At 46.0% G+C, this 22,256-nt stretch overlaps 1 protein-coding gene across 2 annotated transcripts in view; it reads left to right on the top strand.

The window, feature by feature from the left end:
- Window positions 1-22,256, top strand: part of GRIN2B (glutamate ionotropic receptor NMDA type subunit 2B) — a gene marked incomplete at its 3' end in the record, with an annotated part of 404,946 nt that overhangs the window by 358,598 nt on the left and 24,092 nt on the right. For both annotated transcript variants that reach the window (XM_082739496.1, XM_082739497.1), the window contains 2 exons: window positions 1,205-1,330; window positions 3,829-4,058. In XM_082739496.1, coding sequence (XP_082595622.1) covers window positions 1,205-1,330; window positions 3,829-4,058 — 356 coding nt within the window. The remainder of the gene's footprint in view (window positions 1-1,204; window positions 1,331-3,828; window positions 4,059-22,256) is intronic.

The following is a 22,256-nucleotide window of genomic DNA, read 5'->3' as shown; positions in this document are numbered from 1 at the left end:
AGGGTCCTTTTTAAAATGTTAAGTGACCAGGTTTTTATCATTCCCTTCAAAGTGCAAAAGTAAAGTAGGTTTCATGTAAAGAAAACAGAATTCTAATTTCCAGCCAACTTCTCCCCTTTCTCAAATTCATCTTTATTAATGATTTGGGAAATGGAAAAAACAATATGTTAATTCACATAGTTATGAGTTTACAATGTGATGTGACAGCTCAAAAGGCCAGAACTATTTTGAGACACAATTGAGGGAACATCGTACCATGGGAAAGAATAGCAATTGTCCCTTTTTGTAGGCCTTTGGAGAGGTGGCTCTTGGAAGGCACTGTTCAATTTCTAGACACCTCCAAGCCAGAGAGATTGAGATCCGTGGAAGGGATTCAGCAGGGATGATTCAAGAAATTAAAGAAACACATGGAGAACATTCTTGCTGTCTTGCCTGGTCTTATCCCATCAACCCTTTCTCTTGGTGTGAGGGAACAGCTCGTAGTTTTGTTAATTACAGCCAAGCCATGTTATCTGGTCATGGGCCACTTACCCACTGTTACAGATACTGACTGTCAAGGTGGATGGATTTTTTTTTTTTTTTACATTGACTTCTATTCTCTTGCTCTAATGATACCCCATATACACCACATTCAAGTGGATTGAAAGGTAAATGTAGGCTAGAAAGTTTAGGAGAGGTGAGGCAGGGGGCAAACGGTTACTCATTGGGTGTGGTGATTACTGAATCCAGTCAAGCCTGAAATGGCGACTCCGTCTGCGGAGAATGAATTGGCACGCCAGGTTTGGAAGCATTGGTGAAAGCTTCTCCAGACCTCCATCCTCTGGTGTGGCCATCTAGGGGACAGCATCAACTAAGACCCAGTCCCCTCTGATTCAGGTACCCCACTCCAATGCTTCTTGCAGATACACATTTCCCAGCAATAGCAGAAACTGTGTCAAAAATTTCATAGGCAAGAAGCTCTCCTCCTTGTGTGTTTGAAAGAAAATAGACCTTGACCTGCCCATCAGGGCAATGGAGACACTCAGACACAGCCCATCACTCCTCCCCCACCCAGGCCCTGACTCTCGGGAGAGACGCAACACACCTGTGGTTTGTTTCCCCTCACGAAATACATGTTGCCTGAGCAAATGAGTATGCAGATTAATCAGAATCTTCTTGTTCCCTGTGTTAATTCTGAGCACTGATTTTTTTTTCCCTTCCCCAGAGCCATTCAGTGCTGACGTATGGGTGATGATGTTCGTCATGCTGCTCATCGTCTCAGCCGTGGCTGTCTTTGTCTTCGAGTACTTCAGCCCTGTGGGTTATAACAGGTGCCTCGCTGATGGCAGAGGTAAGGTCGCCTACGACTGTCCCATTTCTGCGCAGGTGTCTCTCGTTCTTCATTCCGAGCCTCTCTACTCCTCATTTGGTGTCTGCCTGCTTCCTGACTTCCCCATTTCTGGAAGTGAACCCACAGCCTTCTATGTCAACAGCTTGACAGCTCATTAGAGGTCCCCCCAATTAAGAGATTAGTCTGGATCTGTATGTCCCTTGCTGGCAGAAGCCTCACCCGGTGAGCCCAGTTCTACCCCTGGGGTAAATGAGAGGAAAGCTGGCCGTGTATTCGTGTAGCATAAATGTGTCAGAGGAAACTATTTTGATAACCTTAGGCTGTGAGCAGCCTGTCTGAACAGATGGACTAACTAGGCAGATAAAGCCATATATTAAGACTAAAGAAAATTGGGCTCCCCGAGATAGATGCTGGGTAGCTGTGGCAAAGGAGTTCTCCACCTCTGAGATGCAAGTTCTCCAAACTTGTGACCCTGGCTCATCTACCTCTGCCAGGAAGCATACACATTGTGGGCCGGGGAGGCGGGGGTGTGGAAATTAAATGGCCAGCAGATAGCACTTATCGCCTATCCCTACCATTGGGGGCAGTCCAGTTTTCTGGCTCAGTGGGTCCAGAGATACAAGGGCTGCCCCTGTGTTCAAGCCATTTACGAGACTTCACAAAACATTTACTAGATTCCTGAAGGGGGGACTTGGGATCCCCGTAAACAACTCATCCAAAACTTTTTGAGAATCCCACAATTAGGAACTACTACACTTTTTTTCCCTGAATCTTCTCCCATCCAGAATGAGCTTTCTTCTGCAATCAGGCCTCTGGGAGGAAAGTCCTTTTTAAGTCCAGCTACACAAAGAATGATCTGTGGGACACTTAGAAGACAAAGGTGCTTGTACTCCATTTTCTAACATTCTGACTCACTAATTCCGGGCCGGTCTTGGACCACTGCTCTGTGTCAGAGTAGTGGTTTTCTACCTTGGTCGCAGTTAGAGTAACCCCCCATCACAGTTTAATAAGAATCTCCGAGGTTGCAGGGCTAGGCAGCAGTGTTGTGTCAGAACTCCCCTAGTCCTTCTCACAGTCCAGGCTCTGAATCCCTGCCACACGGGGACATTTCCAGGTGCGGACCTACCTTCTTCTTCGGCTCACGCATTCTGGCCTGGAAGTTTCAATGTCTTCACTATATGGTGCGGTCAGGGGGTTTGTGCCTGTGCTAGAGAGTCTTCCAGAAGCCATGAGCTCCCCCCATCCTGAGGGGTATGATTAGTTACAAGCGAAACATCTGAGAAACCCCTAAGTACATACATACGTTGACAGCATCAAGCATGAAAGTGAGGATGTGCTGTCCCTTCACCTTGAAAACAATCAAGGAGGCAAAAGATCATCTAGCCACAAAATCCAAAGCCAGGGCTTTCAGTTACTTACTTACCAAGGGGCACCTGTCTTCACAAAGGATTTCAGCATGGGACCGCTTTAAATATCAAGTCTCTGGGGCATTTTACAGTGGAAAGAACTTTGATTTATGAACAACTTTGGAGTTACACATCTGCTCCATGAAGTCAGGTCACCATGCACAGATGTGTGTGCACAGTTAGATATGAGGCTTGACGTGTGTAGTCACTGATTTACTTGTCAGAGCAGATGCTCTCAAGATCACAGATCGCATTGTAAGACCTGCGCTAATGTGCAGTGAAACTGTGCGCGCAGATGTTTATTTCCGCTGTGGAGGGGCATATAGGCAGACCCAGACATCAGGCGAGATTTTGCCATTGCCAGACATGGAAAGCAGCGAGGCCACAACAAGTCTGGGCAGAAGCCTTGGCACTATGGATGTCAAGGTTGGGTGGAGGAAGGTCAGAGACAGTCTGCCTTTCTGCCCTCCGATGCCGTGGCCAAGCCAGGGGTCTATGACTTCCTCTCTGGATGTCCTGATATTCTCATACACAGGAACTGTCATGATCGGAAACCCAGCTGGGATGCATTGGCCTTGGAGTGGGGTCAAGGTTGTCCTGGAAACATTTGGTTCTAAGTGCTAGAAGCTAAAGAAAAATTAAGGATAAAGGACATTCCAAGCCATCTGGCATCCGTGTGAATAAAGTTGTAGCAGGTTCGTGATGAAGGTAGAACATTCCACACAATCCTTGTTGACCTTTTTTGAAGTTGATGTCCTTTCTTGGTCGATACAAGTAGAAATTTTAGGAACAGCAGAAGTGAGGAAGCGAGTGTGGCAGTAGTGGAGTTGCTGCCTTTGTCATTCAGTTTTTGTGTGGTCGTGAGGGTCTCGTCTACATTGGGGTAGGAAGCTACCTCCTCCAGGGAGGGGGGTACTCCCCGAAGAGAGGCACAGACTCTCAACTAAAAAATGCCTGCGTCTTAGTTGGAGGGTTTCCTCCTCTGAGCGGGAACTTACCAGCTGCATTTGTCTATGCAGAGCTGGTATCTCTGTTTAATGAGAGCCCGTGACTCTGTCGTAACTTCCTATCCTTGTCTTTTCACCATGACAGAGCCAGGTGGCCCATCTTTTACCATCGGCAAAGCTATTTGGTTACTCTGGGGTCTGGTGTTTAACAACTCCGTACCCGTGCAGAACCCAAAGGGGACCACCTCCAAGATCATGGTGTCGGTGTGGGCCTTCTTTGCTGTCATCTTCCTGGCCAGCTACACTGCCAACTTAGCTGCCTTCATGATCCAGGAGGAGTATGTGGACCAGGTTTCTGGCCTGAGTGATAAAAAGGTAAGAGGACCATTTGAAACCTCCCATCGTTCCCTCAGTTCCATTCTGAGCCATACTCGAAGTTCTCATGTACCTGTTAATTTTCTCCATCTTTAGAACTGGCCGTTCTTTCTTGTGTCTCCTTAAATTGGGACCTGGGAGCAAACATCAGTTTCCCTACTGAAATAATAGTGCTTCGCATTCGCTTTCTGATTTGTGAAAGGTTGGCCCCAGTATGCCCCGGGCTGCAAATAAGGGGCTTGGCGTGCTAGCAGTTTCCTGAGAATGGGGTACCTCCTGCTGAATGTGCTTGGGTGGCCTGTCAGCACAGGGCTGCCCATTTGGGGTGTTGTTAGGGGACCGCCCTCTGCACCCACACTGAGGGCTCTGGTCCATTGTGGCCTTCATTTTCCTCCCAGTGGTATTTGACTGTGGGCTCTCTGTTTGTTCATCAGCATGCTTGTGTGTTCCTAGGGCTGAGAAGGAGAGTAGTTCACAGTGTTCCCAAAGAAAACTGACTGCTATTTAACTTGATGATTTCCCCGTGTGGTGCTGATGAATAGGTAACTTCAGACCTCCCTGGTGAGCTGTGCAGTTGTGAGACGAAGGAAAGTGTCCACTGGTTTGCATATTTCTGGACAAGAATGTGCCAAACCTGTCCTAAATACCATACTCTCTGGGTCTGCTGGAAGCATCACGGTTCTGTGGGCGATCTGTCTCCTGAAACTGTGATGGTCCAAGAGGAGTGAGAGGAACTACCTCCATGGGGTGTCCAGTCGAACTCATGGATGCCCCACATCATTCTGGAAACTTCCACTCAACAAATTTCCTACCCTTTGTTTCCTTCAGATTTAGAAAATGTGATTTCCCATCCCTGTCCCCAGGTTGAAGCTATGAGGCATAGACAGGTGTGGCTTTAGAACACATAGGTCAGATAATTAATGATTTCTAAGGAGGAGTAGGTCTCCCCCCAAATAAATCTTTAAACACTTAACAAATGGTTTGAGAAGAGTAAGAAGGAAGAGCTAATCTTTTTGAGGGCCCACGTTCTGATTTCTCCATGTAGTCATCTCTACTCGCCAGGAACACTCAACAGCATGTGAGGAAGGTAAACAAGCCTCTAAGGGAATGGAAAAAAAAAAAACCAAAACTATGTGTACATATTTGGATCATTCACTGTGTTTACCCTTTCGTGTTACCGCTCTCTTCAGTTCATCTTCCTTTATTTTCTTCTTCTTTTTTTCTTTTAAATAATACCTCCCTTTTTATTTCCTTCTCCCTTATTTTTAGGTTTTTATTTACTTCTCTCTTCTAACGCATGATTTATTATTCATGTATTCATATATTCCTGCATTTATTACTTAATTCATTTTAAACATTTCTCTTTGTTCCTTCATCAACATCTTTTATCATTATGATGCTGGCTCAGAAAAGTTGAATGAGATACCTCCCTTCACCTCCTGTTAACACCAATTTTTGTGCCTGTTTGTCTAGCCTGGGCAGTAGTGGGTTTAAGAACAATTACCTCCTCAGGGCTCTACACTTGAATGTGGCATTGGTGAGGTGGACTGTGACTGTCCTAAAACAGGGATGTGGCAGTAGACTATGTCCTCACACGTGGATTTGTCAGAGGTATGGGAGACCATATCCTGATGTCAGGCTCTGCAGAAGTGTGGTGGATTGCATCCCCAGATGCAATATGGCAGGACTATATTGCCATGCCATCCGTAATATGGCAGATGTACCATGGAACACGGTCCTTCTTGGAGCTCTGACTACTAAGTGAGGGATCCACCATATTTATTATTTTGTTTTCTTCAGATATCTCTGAGGGTTACTTAGGACACTGTATTTATCTCCCCTATACATTCATGAGCCACCGGTTGACAACTCTACAATCTTCTATTTGAGATAAGCCTAAGTAAGATGCAAGGAGATTGTTGTCCCTTTTGTGGTTTCAAAAGGATATATCGTTCGAGGTAGCTTACACAGAGAGGTTGTGCACCTGTCTGTCCTTCACACCACGTTGGTTATGTTCTGAAAAGTTAGATCCCACCCATTCTTTGCTTAGAGAACTTCAGCGGCTCCATTGCATAGAGAATAAAGACGTTTTTCCTGATGTGACTCTGAGGGCCTTCACGTGTGATTCCCACTGAGTGTGGTCGGCCAGGGCTTATACTTTTGCTGCCTACATCCCAGGCTTCTTGACTTCTTGTCCTTCCGAGCCATGCCTCTTTGTCTGTGATCTGCCTGGGATATTCTTCTCCTGACTTCTTCACTCACCAAACTCCTATGGAACTCTCAAGGCTTAGAGTAGAGGTCACTTCATTTGTGGAGCCTTCCTTGGCTCATCTAGACAGCGAGTCATTTCTCCTGTGACCCGGCAGTCTTTCATCCCTTCATTAATAACACCTGTCTTCCACATTATTCTGTCATAATCTGGACACCTGGACCTGACTGGATCTCCCTTGTCTGACCATGAGCTCCACTGGACCATGATCATAATCTGGTTATCCTGTTTGTTTTTTTTTTAAGTCTGTGGGGAGGGGGCACCTGGGTGGCTCAGAAGGTTAATCTTCAGCTTAGGTCCTGATCCCAGGACACTGGGATCAAGCCCCATATCGGGCTCCCAGCTCAGCAGGGAGCCTGCTTCTCCCTCTGCCTCTGCCTCTCTCCCCTGCTCAGGCTCTTTTTCTGTCTATCTCCCTCTCAAATGAATAAATAAAATATTTTTTTTAAAAAGAGCCTGTGGGGTGAGGGCTAGGCATTAGAGCCTATAGCCTATTATAGGCAAAGAAAGCAACAGGAGAGCAAGAACCCTTTAACAGCTGCCTAATTTGAAAATACTTGAAAATGGTTATCAGATACATTTTAGAACTTTACAGATGACAAAATCGTAAAGCGTAAGCATCCTACAAGACAGTGTCAACATAATTTACATAATTATAGCAAACATTTAAGTAACTAATGACATATAACGCACATCAGTGTCAGGAATGCTAATACAAATCAGAAAGAGGGTTTTCTGAAAGTGCACTTAAAATGTCAAAATTGATACTAGTTTCCCTTCGCAACACCTTAAGAAAACAAAGTCTTGGGCTGACTCTGCATGACAGCAAGTGTATTCTGTGAATTTAGAAAAAGAAAAGGTAAAGAATGAAGTCGTCAAGACAGGAACATTGAGAATAGAAATGAGGTGATTTTGAAGACTCTTTTTTTCAATGGAATTATATTTTCATCAAGGAAAGTAACATTTAAAATGGAAAAGAGTTCTTAAACTTGTTTTCACTATCACGGATGGCTTATCTTCCATACAACTGAGATCGAGTGGTAGATATCTTGGAGTGATGATGGGAAGGTATTTATAGCCATTAAATGTATATATCTTTAGGGATTTGTCTTCAACTTGATGGCAGAAAAGTGTTTTCCAGATCTCATTTGTGAAGGTACAGAATCAGAACATTCAGAGTTAAATTTCCGTGAAAACCTATTTTGGGGCTCCCTTTTACTGGACGGCTTCCATCTTGCAGTAGCACATTACATCAGTGAGTTGGGAATTATTCCACTACATGCTGTAACTAAATATGGGTGCACGTTCTAACATTTAGCAGCCCTACTGTACAGTCCATCAGTTCCCCCAGTGGGAACAGAGTGTAAGGAGGCCTGTGACATCTTTCTGCTCCTAACAGAGAGTGCCCCATGCTCATGTCCCTGTGTCTCCCCTACCCAGATGGATTTCTCAGTTTGTAGTCTGCCAACCATAGAAAGGAGTGGAAAGAGCTTGGCCACCAGGTGAAGGAAGGTCCAGCCATAATTGCTGGGCCCTACTATGTACGTTATGCACATTACATCTATTTTATATGTGTCCTCTGCTTATAGATATGACTATTCCCATTTTACAAATGAAGACCCCGAGAGTCTGGGAAGTTTCCGGACTTCCCTAAAGTCCCACAGTCTCAAGTGACAGAGCTAAAGGTTTGTGTCCCTGTGTGTTTGGCTCTTAGACCACTTCATCAGGACATCTCCCTTGTAACTCATCCCAGACAAAGTTATGATGTCAGGAAGGATTGGTATCGATGCCCCTGCTCCCACTTTTCAGGGAGTTATTGAATCTCTCATTTAATGATTTCTCTGTCAGTTTCACTTAACCCTGAGGTCGCCATACACTACCCCTACCAGGACTACCATTGCTACGGATAAAGATGATAACAATCCTGACTATTATTAATACAACTTCAACAATGACAGCTCTGCTCACGTTTTTTCAGTTTGTACAAGCCGGGCATAAGGCCAGCTGAATTACACAGACAATCTTATGTAATGGTGCTATGAATGTTTCATTTGTTGATGAGGAAACTGAACCTGGGAAGGGTTAAGTCATTTTCCTTCTGATGTGCTTGCTGCCTCCAGCCCCTAAGCCCTGTGCCATCCTGTTCAGATCACAGGGCTTGGTTTCCATTCATCTTCTTTCTTCCTATCCTCCCATCTTCCTTGTCAAAGCATAGCAAGTTAGATCCTTTTCCTCTCCCAAAAAGCAGGTATCTGATGAACTGATAGTATTTTAACATTTTCTTTTTCTTTAAAAAAAAAATTTATTTATTTGAGAGAGAGCATGAGCGGGGTAAAGGGGCAGAGGAAGAAGCAGACTCCTTGCTGAGCAAGGACAACACCCCCCCACTCCCCCACCCCCACCCCTGATGCAGGGCTTGATCTTGGGACTCTGGGATGAGGACCTGAGCAGAAGGCAGATGCCTAACCGACTGAGTCACCCAGGTGTCCCTCATTTGCACTTTCTTTAAGAAGTTTTTCAGAGGCATTCCTTTAAAAAGAGAAGGGCGGTGATTTCTAGTACTTGTACAGGCTGATGGTCCACACATTGACTTTAACCTGAGCCTGTTGTGACCCTGAGCTTTAAGCCACTGTTGGATGATGGTGGGAAAGGGGCGGCAGCAGGGGAGAGAAAGAGAGGTTCTGGAGTCATGGGGTAAAGGAAGCAGAGGCTGATGTCTGACCGTTGGGTTCCCCAGGTGTTTGGCATCCTCTTGCTTCACACATCCCTATCCCTGTGTCCTACACACCCACAGTGCATTTTGTGGTTCTTTTCCTCAAGGAACTGTAGGAATTTTTATTAACTTTAAAATGTCTGAACAGTACCTGTCTAATTAATGAGGGCAACCCCCTTTGCCTATACATTGAAGGCACTATCAGGGCAGCCTTCTAACAGCTAAATGAGGACTCATGGTTTTTCTAGATATTGATTATTCTATGTGAAGTCCCATAGCATCTTGAAGTCCCCTTATATGCATCCTTCTGGAATAGAGACCTTGTAGGACTTTTAAATCAATATGAGAACAAGTCCGTATGCATTCTGGAAGAGAACCAGCCTGGTGAGAAGCCTATACACACCATAGTACACTGATAGGTAATGAATGGATGGCATTTGAGCACGGGAGGAAATGGGTCCTGTTCTTTCCCTCGTACAGAGGTGTCTTCCTTGCCCTATTCATTTTAGGCAGAAAGCCAGTGAGAGACAGCTGACCTCAAACTTGATCTGCCACGCCTTGGTCCTGGGGCAGACCTTCTTGGTCAGATCATGGAATACTGAGCCAAAAATAGCTTACTAGGGAAAGTGGCAGGCATGACTAATGAGCCAGGGAGCTAGAAATGGGCGCCTGGACTGGACCTTCAGGTAGTTGAGCAAACTAGGGTGTGATTTCTTACGTGGGAGTCCTGTGGAGCTGTCAAGCAACCAGTCTTCTTGTAGCAGCTGGTCGAGAGCAATTCTGGAGGATGTGATAAGAAAAGAAAACTCCCCCAAGCTGGGAGGACGCAGGGCACAGGGCACACGTGCGGAGGGGAAGGGACACCTGCACCTTATGTCTGTCAATTACCAGAACCAATCTGACATTGCACGTGGGCCACTACCTCAAGCACGGAGTCCTCTTTCATTCCTTGCAGGCTGGCCTACATCCAGGGGCCCCCAGAGCAATGACTAGAGCTTGCCCAGCCCCAGTGGCATTGCTCAGGGTCGACTCTCACCACTTTGTTAGTGTTATTTGAGAATGGGACTACTTTTGCCCACTTCTGATTCCTGAGTTCATTTTTGACTAGCCTGGACACCTTGACCGAGGCATCTAGTGGGGCTTTGCAGTGGTCACCCTCCCAGTCCCAGGATGCAGATATCTTGGCACTGGCTACTGGGCTCCCAACGGGGGGCCCAGAGTCTCCTTTCTCTCCTTTCTGTGTACCCATGCACAGCATCAGGCTTCATTGTGTCGCTCTCTCTTTGAATGACCCTTCCTGACATTCCATGGCTCCCTACACAGGATTCCTCACCCCTGACCTCTTCTGTACTGTTGGGGTTTATCATAAGTTGAATGGACCCCCCCCCCCAAAAAAAAGATACGTTCATGTCCTAACCCCTGGATCCTGTGAGTGTTACCTTTATTTGGAAAAAAAGGTCTTTGCAGATGTGATTAAGTTAAGGATCTCAAGATAAGGTCATCCTGGACTACCCAGGTTGATGCTATATCCAATGACAAGTGTCCTTATAAGAGAAAGGCAGAGATTTGACTCAGAAAAGATCAGGAGAAGGCAGAAGCAGAGATTAGAATTGTTGCAGCCACAAGAACCATCTGGAAGCTGGAAGAGGCAAGGAACAGACTGTCTCCTAGAGCCTCTGGAGGGAACACAGCACTGGCACTTGGGTTTCGGACCTCTGGCCTCCAGAACTGTGTGAAAATAACTTAGGGTTGTTTGAAGCCACCATGTCCTTGGTAGTTGGCTATGGCAGCCCCCAGAAACAGATATGGGCCTTTGCAACTCTCCTCTGACCTGCTCTCTGAGTTCCCCGCAGATGTTAGACTTCAGGGTTTCTCCTACTCATCTCACCCCATCCTTCCAAAGTGGCTGTTTCTTACAGCAGGATCCAGTCCAGCCCCTCTTCTCACGAATCTCCTTCACTTCAAAGAATTGATCGCCATTACACTGAAGATTTGCAGATGTGTTTTCCACACCACAGAAGTCTTCTGCACGCTGCTGAATTTTTAGGGAAATAGTCAAAAACCCAAGTGTCCTTGAGGGCTCCCGTTCGTGCTGCGCTTGGGGCCGACACGTGTACACTTCCCATGCAACCTTCTCCTAGACCTTTTCATAGTAATGTCATTGTCAAAGGGGATTAGGGACAGGTTTTTGTGCGCTCCATCATTTCCACAACTCTTTTCTGTGGACAGTATTATTAAGGCACCCCTCTCATATTCCGGATTGTGTTGCATTGTTCAAATCCCAGACCTGAAAGGGACTTTATGTGCTCCTAAGGCACTGGGGACATCTTTCTCAATAAAGGTGAACAGATGTCCTCTCTTTGTGTGGATGAACCCATCTTCCTTGTTAGATTATTTGTGACACAGGAGTGCACGCTCATATATATATGTGTGTGTGTTCATATGTGTTTATGTATACATACATGTATGTGCACACCTATGTGTGCACGCTCATGCATGTACATGTGTGTATACATACACATACGTGCACACATGTGTATACATACACATAAGTACACGCACAGTTGTCCTTTAAATAGCGTGGGGGTAGGGGTGCCAGTCCCCTGCACAGCAAAAAAATCTAATTTTTGACTCCCCAGAAACTGAACTGCTAATAACCTACTGTTGACTGGAAGCCTTACTGATTACATAAATAGTCAATTAATACATATTTTGTATATTTATAGGTATTATTAACTGCATTCTTATAATAAAGCTAGAGGAAAAAATTAAGAAAATCATAAGGAAAGTGGGAGCACCTGGGTGGCTCAGTGGGCTGAACTTCTGGCCCTTGACTTTGGCTTAGGTCATGACCTCAGGGTCCTGGGATCAAGCTTCACATCAGACTCCAAGCTCAGCGGGAAGTGTGCTTGAGAATTTCTCTTCCTCCCCCTGTGCCCCTACCCCCTCCACTCAAGCTCGCTCACTCTTTCTCAATCTCTCTCTCAAAAAAAAAAAAAAAAAAAAAAAGGGAAAAGAAAAAAAATCACAAGGAAGAGAAAAATGCATTTATAATATGGATCAAAAAAATACTGGATCAAAAAAATCCTCATTTAAGTGGACCTGGGCAGTTCAAACCTGTATTGTTCAAAGGTCAACTGTATATCCATCCTCTAAGAATACATACAAACAACAAGATAACGATCTGGATAGCTAGGAACTTGACACAGAGCTACGTTAGGAACACAGTTTCACCTGTGCACAGAACATAAGCTTTACAATATGGATCTGAGGAAGGTTGTCCTTCTTATACGGAAAAAGAAGAAAGTTTCATCTCATTCTGTTGATATTAGAGCCATCATTCTGTGAAATGAATCAAAACAAGAGAAAATGAAATGAAGGCAGGGAGGAAGGAAGAAGGAAAGAAATAGAAATAAAGGCAGAAGGGAAGGAAGAAAAGAAAAGAAAAAAATCAGAACTAATCTTTGGCTCTGTACTGTATAACTCTTCTTAGAAAGGTGTCCCTAGGTAACATATAAGAGGAAGAAAAGCCTTCCTGGAGCCATAACATTTTTTAAAAAGGCAATTAAACACAATAGCATGAGTATGAATTCATAATTTCCCCACCTCCATTGAATAGAAGTGAGCCCCACCCAAAAGCCAGCAATAGGCAATAAATGATTTCAGTTAAGAGAAATCAGAGCATACAGTATGGCATGCATCCTTAAGTTTTAGGTGCTCTGGGAGTGGGAGAAGCTTGAGCATGTCTTTGAGCTGTTCAGATCATACATTTATCTGCCTGGCTTCCGTCTCAGGCCTCTCTCCGTCAGGCTGTCTCAGGCTGGGGAGAGCTAGAGGATCTGGGACCCCCAGGGATGTTGGCCTCTACTTCCAGCTGAGTCTCTGGTCCTCAGAAAAGACAACTATTCCCTTTAGCTGGCTATGGAAGGCAGGTCCCTCATTCTGAAATTGACTTACATCAAAGGAAAACAAGAGAGGTCCTCAGCATCTTTTTTTTCTCTCATTAAAAACAAAAACTAGAAATAAGTATTTGAGTGTAAGGGGGCTAAACTTTTTATGCTCGTTAAATCTTAGCTTGTGGGTTGAGGATTTATTAAGAATTAGTGTTTCATGCTGGGCAACTAAGTTCAAGTCCTTGGAGACAAATTAACATAGCTGTGAAAAGTTAGATGTGGCCAAAGGCATCAGGCCTAAAATGAATTCGGTTTTAGAGATGCCACAGTTGTATCTACGGTAAACACTGTGGCCTGTGCAGGCTCTGGGCTCTATGGATGTTTTAACCTTTTGCCTTTCCAGTGCCTGCCTCCTTGTCCTTATGACGGCAAGAGTGGACGAGGGGCCCAGTGGACTGTGTGAGGCCTGTTCTGTTTTTGGAAGCTTTCTGCACAGCAGGGTACATGCTCAAGCCAGCGGGGGCCTGAGGGCGCCGGCGGCTGGGGAAGTCCAACCATGTTGTTCACAGTTCGATGCTGGGTTTTCCTCTCCAGCATGGCTCTCGGGGAGCCATGGGGAGACCACCCACGGCCTGTATCTCCTCTGGTATTTCACCCAGTCTTGTCTGGGGGGCTTTGATTCAGAGTATCAAGGGTGTTACCTCCGCCAATATGATCCTGAGAGCTGCCCTAGTGGAGAGAAGAAAATAAGGCAGCAGGAAGCTCCCTCAGGGTGCACACAGCTTGGACTTTGGGGGAGAGAGTCAGGCGGGAGAAGAGCGGAGTCTCGGGTCCTCACTTTAACAATGAGATGGTCAGTCCGTTCGACTCGATCTTTCTATTGTGGAGATGCAGGAGAAGTGGCTGCCTGGGAAGAGGTGGCAGAAAGCAGAGTATGAATATCAGAGTCACTTGGGGGAACCTTTTCAGATAAATGGGCCTCTCAACATGCAGGTGGAAGTTAAAGTACAGGTTTGTAAGCACCCACCTAACAGGATCTGCCAGGAGGTGGCCGGGAAAACACGAGTACGAGAAGGGTCATGAGAGCAAACTGCTTTGGGGGAAGTTATTAGGGCTCTGGCGTCCCCCTTTTCTCCCACTCCCCTCAGACCTCCTGGAGGTGCTCTGCAGAGGTTGTTCGGAGAGCTTAGCGTTCACCCTCTGCAGTTAGAATGGAGAAGGGCTGACGCTGGCCTGAGAGGACAGGGTGACAGGTCTAGGTTCCAGCCAGTCACTGGTGTGTGGGCCTTGGTTCCTCTAGTCAGATCAGGCCAGGAAGGCAGGAGGGAGTTAGGCTGGGCCAGGACTACAGGCGGGTATTTTTAGAAATCCCCTGCTCAGGATGAAGCAGCCGAAACAGAAATACGCAGGAAGGGCATCATTTGACAGAGAAGCCGGAAGGACCCATGTAAGCAACCAGGAGCCTTCTGGGAGTGGCAGACCAGTGTTCTCCCTTTGAGAGAATCTCTGAAGTACCCATGAACTTGTCTGATATGGGGAAGAGTCTTCTTTGAAAGCTGGCTGAGCGTAGATCCATGCTAGATTACCATAAGCCCCTCAGGTGAGGACTCTCGTGCTCCAGGGGCCTTTCCTGTCTCCACTACCTTTCTTCTCAGCCCAGAATGGGGGGTAAACAGCTCGAATACAGGATCTGTAATGGCTGCCTTCGCTTGGGCTTTTGTCTTGGCCAGCTCGTAGTCACTGGGATTCCTGGGGCCAAATCTGCCCGATCCTCTCTGCCCTTCTTACTGAACATGTGATGAACTATGTAATGGGCAGGTGCTAGAGGTCTGCTGTTAGACTTCCCATCTGTGGCTACTCGTAGTCCTCCTAGCCACCCTTGAAGGTAAAGATTAGTGACACCATTTTCCAGATGAGGAGGAGAGTTCTATAAGGGTCAAGCAGATTCCCCGAAGTCATATAACTAGCAAGTGAGGGTGTCAGGGTTTGATCTGGGGAGAGCTGCCCCAGAACCTGCAGCTGCCCCATTTTACCACCCCTACAGAGCCGTGTGTCCTCTCCGTGCGCTCCTAGGGGTGTTGGCCTGAGGCGTCAGAATCCAGTCAAGTCCCCTCTCATGGGGATCTGCCTGGCCTGCCTCCTCAGCTTCTCCAGGTGGGGGGGTGATGGTGGACCCCCACGGAGAGTGGATAGACCACTCTCTCCCCAGCCGTTAGTGCACAGGAACTTAGAAGAGACTCTCTTCGCTCGAATCTGGGCTCTGTTGTCTTTGTTTCTGAATTCATAGTCCCTTGCACGTCTAAAAGCTGCTGACTTCATGAGGGTTGACTGGATGAATGAATTAGATGCAGAATGTCACTGGGGGCTGAGTTTTCTCTCTCCTGGGAAGGAACCCGTGTACTTACTTAATCCAGCTAGAAAGGAAAAGATCCCACTCTCAGGAACCTTCCTCTGAGAGGAAAGGGCAAGAAGGCGGGGAAGAAAGAATTGGAGAGGAGGGAAACGTACGCCATGGCATCCCTTCATCTTCATCACTGTATTGGCTGTTTCTGAAGTCCCCATCGCAAGGAGACCGTGAGTAGCTCAAGTCTGTAAACCGCCTTGGTATTAAAACTGTTAAATGCTTAGTTCCTGAAAGCTTGCTCCCACGCCTCTCAGCTTATCGCTAGCACCGCAGTCTGATCCGAGCGAGGTGCACGCCTGTTCCGTTGCTTGCAAGAACTGATTGCCAACAGACCCTGAGACAGCTGGGACTCAGCCTTTTTTGGACTGAGTACAAAAGAGATGTGGAGCTGGGTGTCATCCTGGTACTAAAGAAAGAATGCTGGGATGTCTAATGATGTCTCCTAGTGGCCTCAACGACAAATTGAACAAGATGGCTAACAGCATTGCGTTATGAAGGATGCTGCAGCCGCGGCCCCTCCCAAGCATGGGAACCTTGAGGGGAAGGAGCCTTTTTTTTGCTTCCAGAAAAAAAAAAAAAAAGTGCATTTGAACACAGGACTTTACCACTCACAGGCCTGTATGTGACACACACACCCATTGCTGCAAACACACGCACGCACACACTCCCACAGAGGGCGCAGATGCAGCTCTGACTTGGAGCACTGAGCAATTTTCTGCTTTTTCCTTTTCTCCTTATAAAAGCGCGTCAAATTAATTGCAGCCAATTATGTACAAATCCCTCTCTCTCTCTGCCAATCAGGGCTGCCTGAACGGGCAAGAGGCGCTCTCACCTGCTTCATTATGCAAATTGATATTCAAACGTGGAAGAACAATGCAGCCTTCAGCACAGCAGTGGTTCCAGGTTGCTAATGAGAAGAGGCTGCCGTCAGAGGAGTTGTTCTCATCCTCTGATGCTGACTGGAGAAGGCTGGGAAAGCTTCTGGTGGAGATGGGGCCGAGTCAAAGTCAGCCTTAGCTTCCAGAGCGCCCACTCCCCCGCTGCAGCTCAGGCCCCCACGGGGAGGGTCACTGCTAGGTCTGACACGGTTCGGGGTAGTTTGGAGTCCACGTAGTGTAGACAGGGCACCTTAATTCCTTCATCATCTGACAACCATAAATACATTTCCCAGGACACAGCGGGCGTCTGGAAGCATGAGGTCAGGTGTGGCCCTCAATGTCCCAGTGCTCAGAATGCCTGTGGTCAAGGTCAAGTGTGATCCACCACACCAATATGCAAAAACTGTCCACACCCACACACACAGGAAGAAATCAACACACTGAGATCTCACATGATGAGATTAATTTACTGGGAAAAGGACTAGCTGTTCGTTCATTCCAGAGCTACTGAGTGCAGCGAAAGAGATCTTTGATTCCCTGCTAACAGGGCACCTTCTGTAATAGCTGCCTCACCTGGTTGCCTTGCCTCTGCACTTCAGAATCTCTTGAATTGGAATGACAGTCTCGCCCCTCAACCCCAAGTCGTGGAAGAGAGACTTTTAACAAAATTATGTCATTGTCACTCTGGTCCTCTCTGCCAGGGCTGGGAGAGCCAAACACCACGCGCAGCAGGGCGGGACACTCTACTTGGCTGCTGTGGTCTCAGTGACGTGGACTGGGGCTAGGAGGAGGTTGGTGCTGGGAAGCTGGGCAGCTTTCCAGCTCCCAGGAGGAGTCTTCCTAGGGCGACTTCAGTTTCCGGTTCCAAGTGCTGTGAAACCACACATTGTTCAGTACACCCGTGTTCTAGGATGAGGCCCTCCAGGTTCCCAATGACCCAGACAAGTGGCCATTCTGCCACCAGCCCTCCCTCCTTTGGCAGTCGCAGCACTGCAGGTGAGCTGCTGTGTGCACAGAAACCCAACACGACATCCTTATGGCATCGAAGGACGTGTGATTCAGTGAAGGAGTCGGAATCCCTGAAAGAAAGATAGCTCCCAAGGCCGTCCACGAGCTGGGCCAGTTGGTCTGTGCAACCACTACTTTTTTCAAAATGGTTTCATGTGCTAATATTCCTAGTTTCCACATTTACAGCAAAAACAAAAGGGTTTTAAACTCTTTGCCTCTTAAAATGCAGATGCCTTTGGGACATTGAGTGATGGTTTAATCACAGATCCGGGAGACTCTTTTTTAGATCGTCTTCCCCTTAACACCTAGATGTGATCTGTTTGGGCTGCAAAAAGCAAGGGTTTTAATTCTGTGGACATGGGTCAGGTAGGAGGATAGGGACCGTCAGGTTTTGGATGGCCTGGAGGAGAGCTGAGGAAAGTGCCAGCATGAGTTGGGTTTGGGTTTGAGCATACAAAGTGGAGTGCAAGGGCCAGCCCTGAGCCCCAAGCAAGGGAAGTAACTTCTCCTTTCTTCAAATGCTTCATCACCCATCTCCTGCCCCCACAGCATGTCCAGATCGGGTAGGCTAGACTCCTTCCTCCTACTACAGCCGGTGGCCATGTCTGTTACCGTCCACTGAAATAAGTGATCAGATGCCTCTTTCCTTCACGGCACTCTAGGCTCCTTGAAGCAACAGACACTACTTCCCATATTTCTCTTCAGCTCCTGGGACGGTGCCTGCTACATCTTAGAAGTGTGTTAAGTGAATGAATGTTCCCAGAACACAAGCTAGTAGCATGAACACTAAAAGTCTGTCCTCCTATGGATTAAATGGTCATTCATGAGTTAACCATCTACAGTATTGTTTCTCTGGGGAAATCTATTTCTGTTTCTGAACAGCTGATTTATAAATGAACGGTGGGGACAACATGTTCACAGGTTGGAGCCAGCCTATTAAAAATTGCATTTCCGAAGCCAAAAACAAATTGACCTTTGCATGATGTTTTCCTTTGCAGTGTTAGCAGCCATGGCCCTCGTCCGTGGTAGTCACTGTGTAAAGCCACGTCTGTAGCTCCAGCCTCAGAGAATGGACCAGTCCTTAATGACCATGAGTAGCGTTCCCCGGGCTAGAAGCTTTACATGCTCTGTCTTGTTTCCTTATCCTCCCAAACCTTATAGGCGGATGCTGCCTCTGCTTTAGAGAAGAGAAAAGTAAGAATCAGCCTCTACAAAATGTGGGCTATGACTGGGCTCCCAGACCCCTTTAGTGCTTCAGGTTCCCACTTATAAAATAGGGATAAAAATGTTGCCTATGTTAGAACTATTATTTTAGTAACAACTTAGAACACCTGGAGAGTGCTCAGAACAGTATCCCACACATACTAACCCCTCAATCAATGTTAGGGACTCAAATCCTATGGCAGACCCTGGGTTCGGGCCTAAACCATCTCACGTAGCTCATGCTATTTCCAGTAGATGATTTAATATATGGCCTTGACAGTCACAGACAGTCTGCTGCTGATCCACTCTAGAGCCCACTGTGTGGCCCCCTTGACCCTCCTGGCTCCCTGCACTTGCCTATTTCAGCAAGACTCAGAGTGGGGGTGTCAGTGAGGGGCTGATAATGTCAGGGCTGGACAGGCTGAAATACATGTTTCTTCCTTGGACAGGCAGGGCAGAATGGACAGGTCACTTCTCTGGGCTTAGATTCCCAGAAAACAGCTCTAGATCCAAGGCTGCCTGGAAAAGGGCATGGGCCAGAGGGGCCTTGTACCTCTTTCAACCAGCCTTCTAAGTCTTTCTTAGCCTCCTTCTAGCTGCAGAGTAAGAACTCAGTGCATGTTTCTGAACTCTGTCTGTCACCCATCACTAGGATAGAAAACAGTTACTTCCAGAAGAATCTCCTTTGACTACCAGGCCCCACCCCTAACTCTTTCTTACCGGTGTGGACAGATTATAAAATTGGGTTTCTCTTAAAGCCTTCTCTGCTCATGTGGTCTGTCTTGGCGGAGAATCGTCTGTCCTTTCTGACTCTCAGGAGAAGCACACCCAACTGCTCCCACCTCAGGCTCTCTTGGAGACTTAGGAAAGAGCCTCAGTATCTTTGGCAATTATTGGTGAAACCACAGGATCACAGGATTTGTAACATTCTTGACTTTATCATCATTACCCACGTTGATTAGATTATTTGGTAATGGAAATTATGTTCTTATTGCTATAAACACTATGCTTCATAATTTGTCCACTAATGGAGGAAATTCTGATGCTCCCTGATGACCCTTTTGCCATTTGGAAAATTCCCAGAATTATAGATTCGGTGTGGGTTTGGGAGAGCCGAGGCCCAACGGTCTCAGTCCCTAAAGCTCCTCTTCTAGGTTCCCAACCCTTTCGTCGCCCAAACTCCTTTGGGTCTCTACCAGCCAATTCACACTTAACATGTGCTGCCTTGGTGCCCCTGACCCTGCATACGTGTACAACGCAACCAGAACGCCAGTGTTCTCTAATCAGTCTCTTTGCTTTCCAGTTTCACCGCCTGACCTTTATTTATTCAAGAGATAGACCCTACATGTCTTACTGGAACAGGGTAAATAAAGGCAGGTCTGAACAGCTCTGTGCAGGCCTGCTCCCGCTAACCTTTTTGTCAGCCCTGAGCTCAGAGTCCAATCACACAGTCGATCTCGGGAGTCCTAGAAGCTGCCATGTTGCTCAGGACTAATGCCTAGAGGCCCTGGAAAAAGAAAGACCAATAGTTGTGCTTCTGCATCTCAGACACTCTCTCCAAAATCCCTCTGCCCCTTGGTAAGCCCCTTGTTCAACCAGGATTCTGCCTCCTACCAGAATCCTGATACTTTCCACAGTTCTTTGGATTGACAAAGGCCTGTTTGTACCATCTGGCTTTTTTTTTTTTTTCCAGTTTTTCTATTCCCTGCACTTAGCATAATACCTAGTACATGATAGCAATTAATTCAGCAAGTATTTATGGGAATGGCCATCAATGACGCTATGGGTAGGATTGCCAGATTTAGCAAATAAAAATGCAGGGCACCCAGTTAACTTTGAATCTCTGATAAGTGGCAAGTGTGGTTTTAGTATAAGTATGTCCCAAAATTTTGTGAAAACTCTACATGTGAGGTATTAGAAATGTGTTGAGACTGCCCATGTGTCATAGTCCAGTGAGCAAGGCAGACACTGACATAGTTCTTAAAACAGAAGATGGTAAGTATAGCAGAATTTCCTTGGGTGCTCATTTTCAAGGTTAAATAAACCCAATCTTTTAGGCTTTTACCTTAAAATTTGTTCTCTTGTCCTTCACTCACTTTCTTAACCTTCTGAAATTTCTTTGTGAGTTACAGAAAAGAGCACACAATGACCGTAGAGCCCTCCCAGTGGTGTATCAGGGACCTGACTTTTCCTTCCCACCTGCCACAATTCCTATTACCGGCTCCCTATTTAAATAGCACCGAATTGTCGATTCATGCAGCTTGTGGTCCACTAGGGCTCCGCAATCTTTTTTCACCATGCTTTTGACAAAGCCAGTTCCTGTCACTTCGCACTTGAGGGCACTCTGGTTTTACATTCTGTGAGAGTTACTTTGTATGTTTCCTAATTGAACTTTATCCTTTTAATATCCTCTTTCATCATGCCGGACTTACTATTTTGAGGTTTAATTCTGTTTCCCAAATGGCCAGCCATCCAATCCAATTGAGTGTCATAGCAGATTTAAAGAGCAAGTTTTCCATCCCATCACTGAACTTAAGGAAAATGAGACCTTTCCTATTGAGTAAGTTACCCCACACTCCCTGATCACATCTCTCCTTTTACCAAGTATCCCACCCACCTAGTCCCAGGGTTCTCTTTTTTGATAAAGAAAAACCTATTTCTTTATAGCTACTTTGGCATTGGCTACAGACTTTCTCCCATTCTGTTAATTGACTCCTGATTTGGAATTTATAGAATAATTTTAAAGTAGGCTAGCTTCTCTATAAACCATTGACCAAAGGAACACGACACATGTCCTTGGAACCATTCAAAGGATTCAGTGGCCTGATGTCTTAAATGAATCATCGTGGAGCTCAGTAAGGGAACACTGGAATAGATCCTACTGGGTAGCTGAGACATTGTCTCCGTTAGTGCATATTTCCTTTGACGAGGTCCATTCAGGATTTAAAAAAATCTAAGTGTGGAATAGATTCATCTAGATTAGTTTCCCAAATAAGGTGTTGCAGTTCATAGGCAGGCTGTCCTGCTGGTAATCCTGTCTCTTCAACCCATTTGTTCATTCTACCAAAAGTCTCTTCACCAAGCCTGGAATGAAATTCACCTTGGGTTTTATTTTAAGTGGAAAAGTATATTTTAACATGTTTATCTGATGCCAGCTTGAAGTGTTCCTCTGAAGATGCACATGGACCAAGCTGGGGAGACTAGTTTCAAAGAGGAAGGCACTTACAGGTGGTTTATTGTTGGAAGCAAGAGTTCTCAGGGAACAGTGACAATGTGTCCCTAAAAGGCAGTCTAAGCTCACAATATCCTGTAGGTGGGCCATCAAATACGCATCTTATCTAAAATCTGGAAGAGGCTCTAAAACAAGATTATTTCTCTCTCAGGCTTTCTATCTTTTTTTTTTTTTTACATTCATAGAATTATATGTTATATGGTGTGTAACATACTAATAACATTTATCATATTTGTCATATTTGTCTCTCCCTGCTATACTATATCCTCCATGAGGACAACAATTTTTGTCTCTGTTCACCAATATATCCACCATAACTATGCAGAACCTTGCAAATAGAGGTGCTCAACTATTTGTTGAACAGATTAATACTTTAGCCAATCAGTGCCTAAGATAGTTATCTAATTCATTGGGTGTTCGTGGTATAAGCCAATACTTTTCTTCCTTTCTTAGTCATTTGGATTTGAGAAGCAGTGGAAGGTAGCTTCGTACTTAATGGCTTGGGGGTAGATAATGTAGATCAGAAATATTTGACATTTATAGTAGCAGATAGAATTTGCTCATCTTGTGGTTTCTACTATTAAATCATCCCAATTGA

Source organism: Mustela nivalis, assembly GCF_964662115.1.
Source record: "Mustela nivalis genome assembly, chromosome: 7".
Classification (NCBI taxonomy): domain Eukaryota; kingdom Metazoa; phylum Chordata; class Mammalia; order Carnivora; family Mustelidae; genus Mustela; species Mustela nivalis.
The sequence above is the reverse complement of the archived record's forward strand: the minus strand, read 5'-3'. Positions and strand labels throughout refer to the sequence as shown.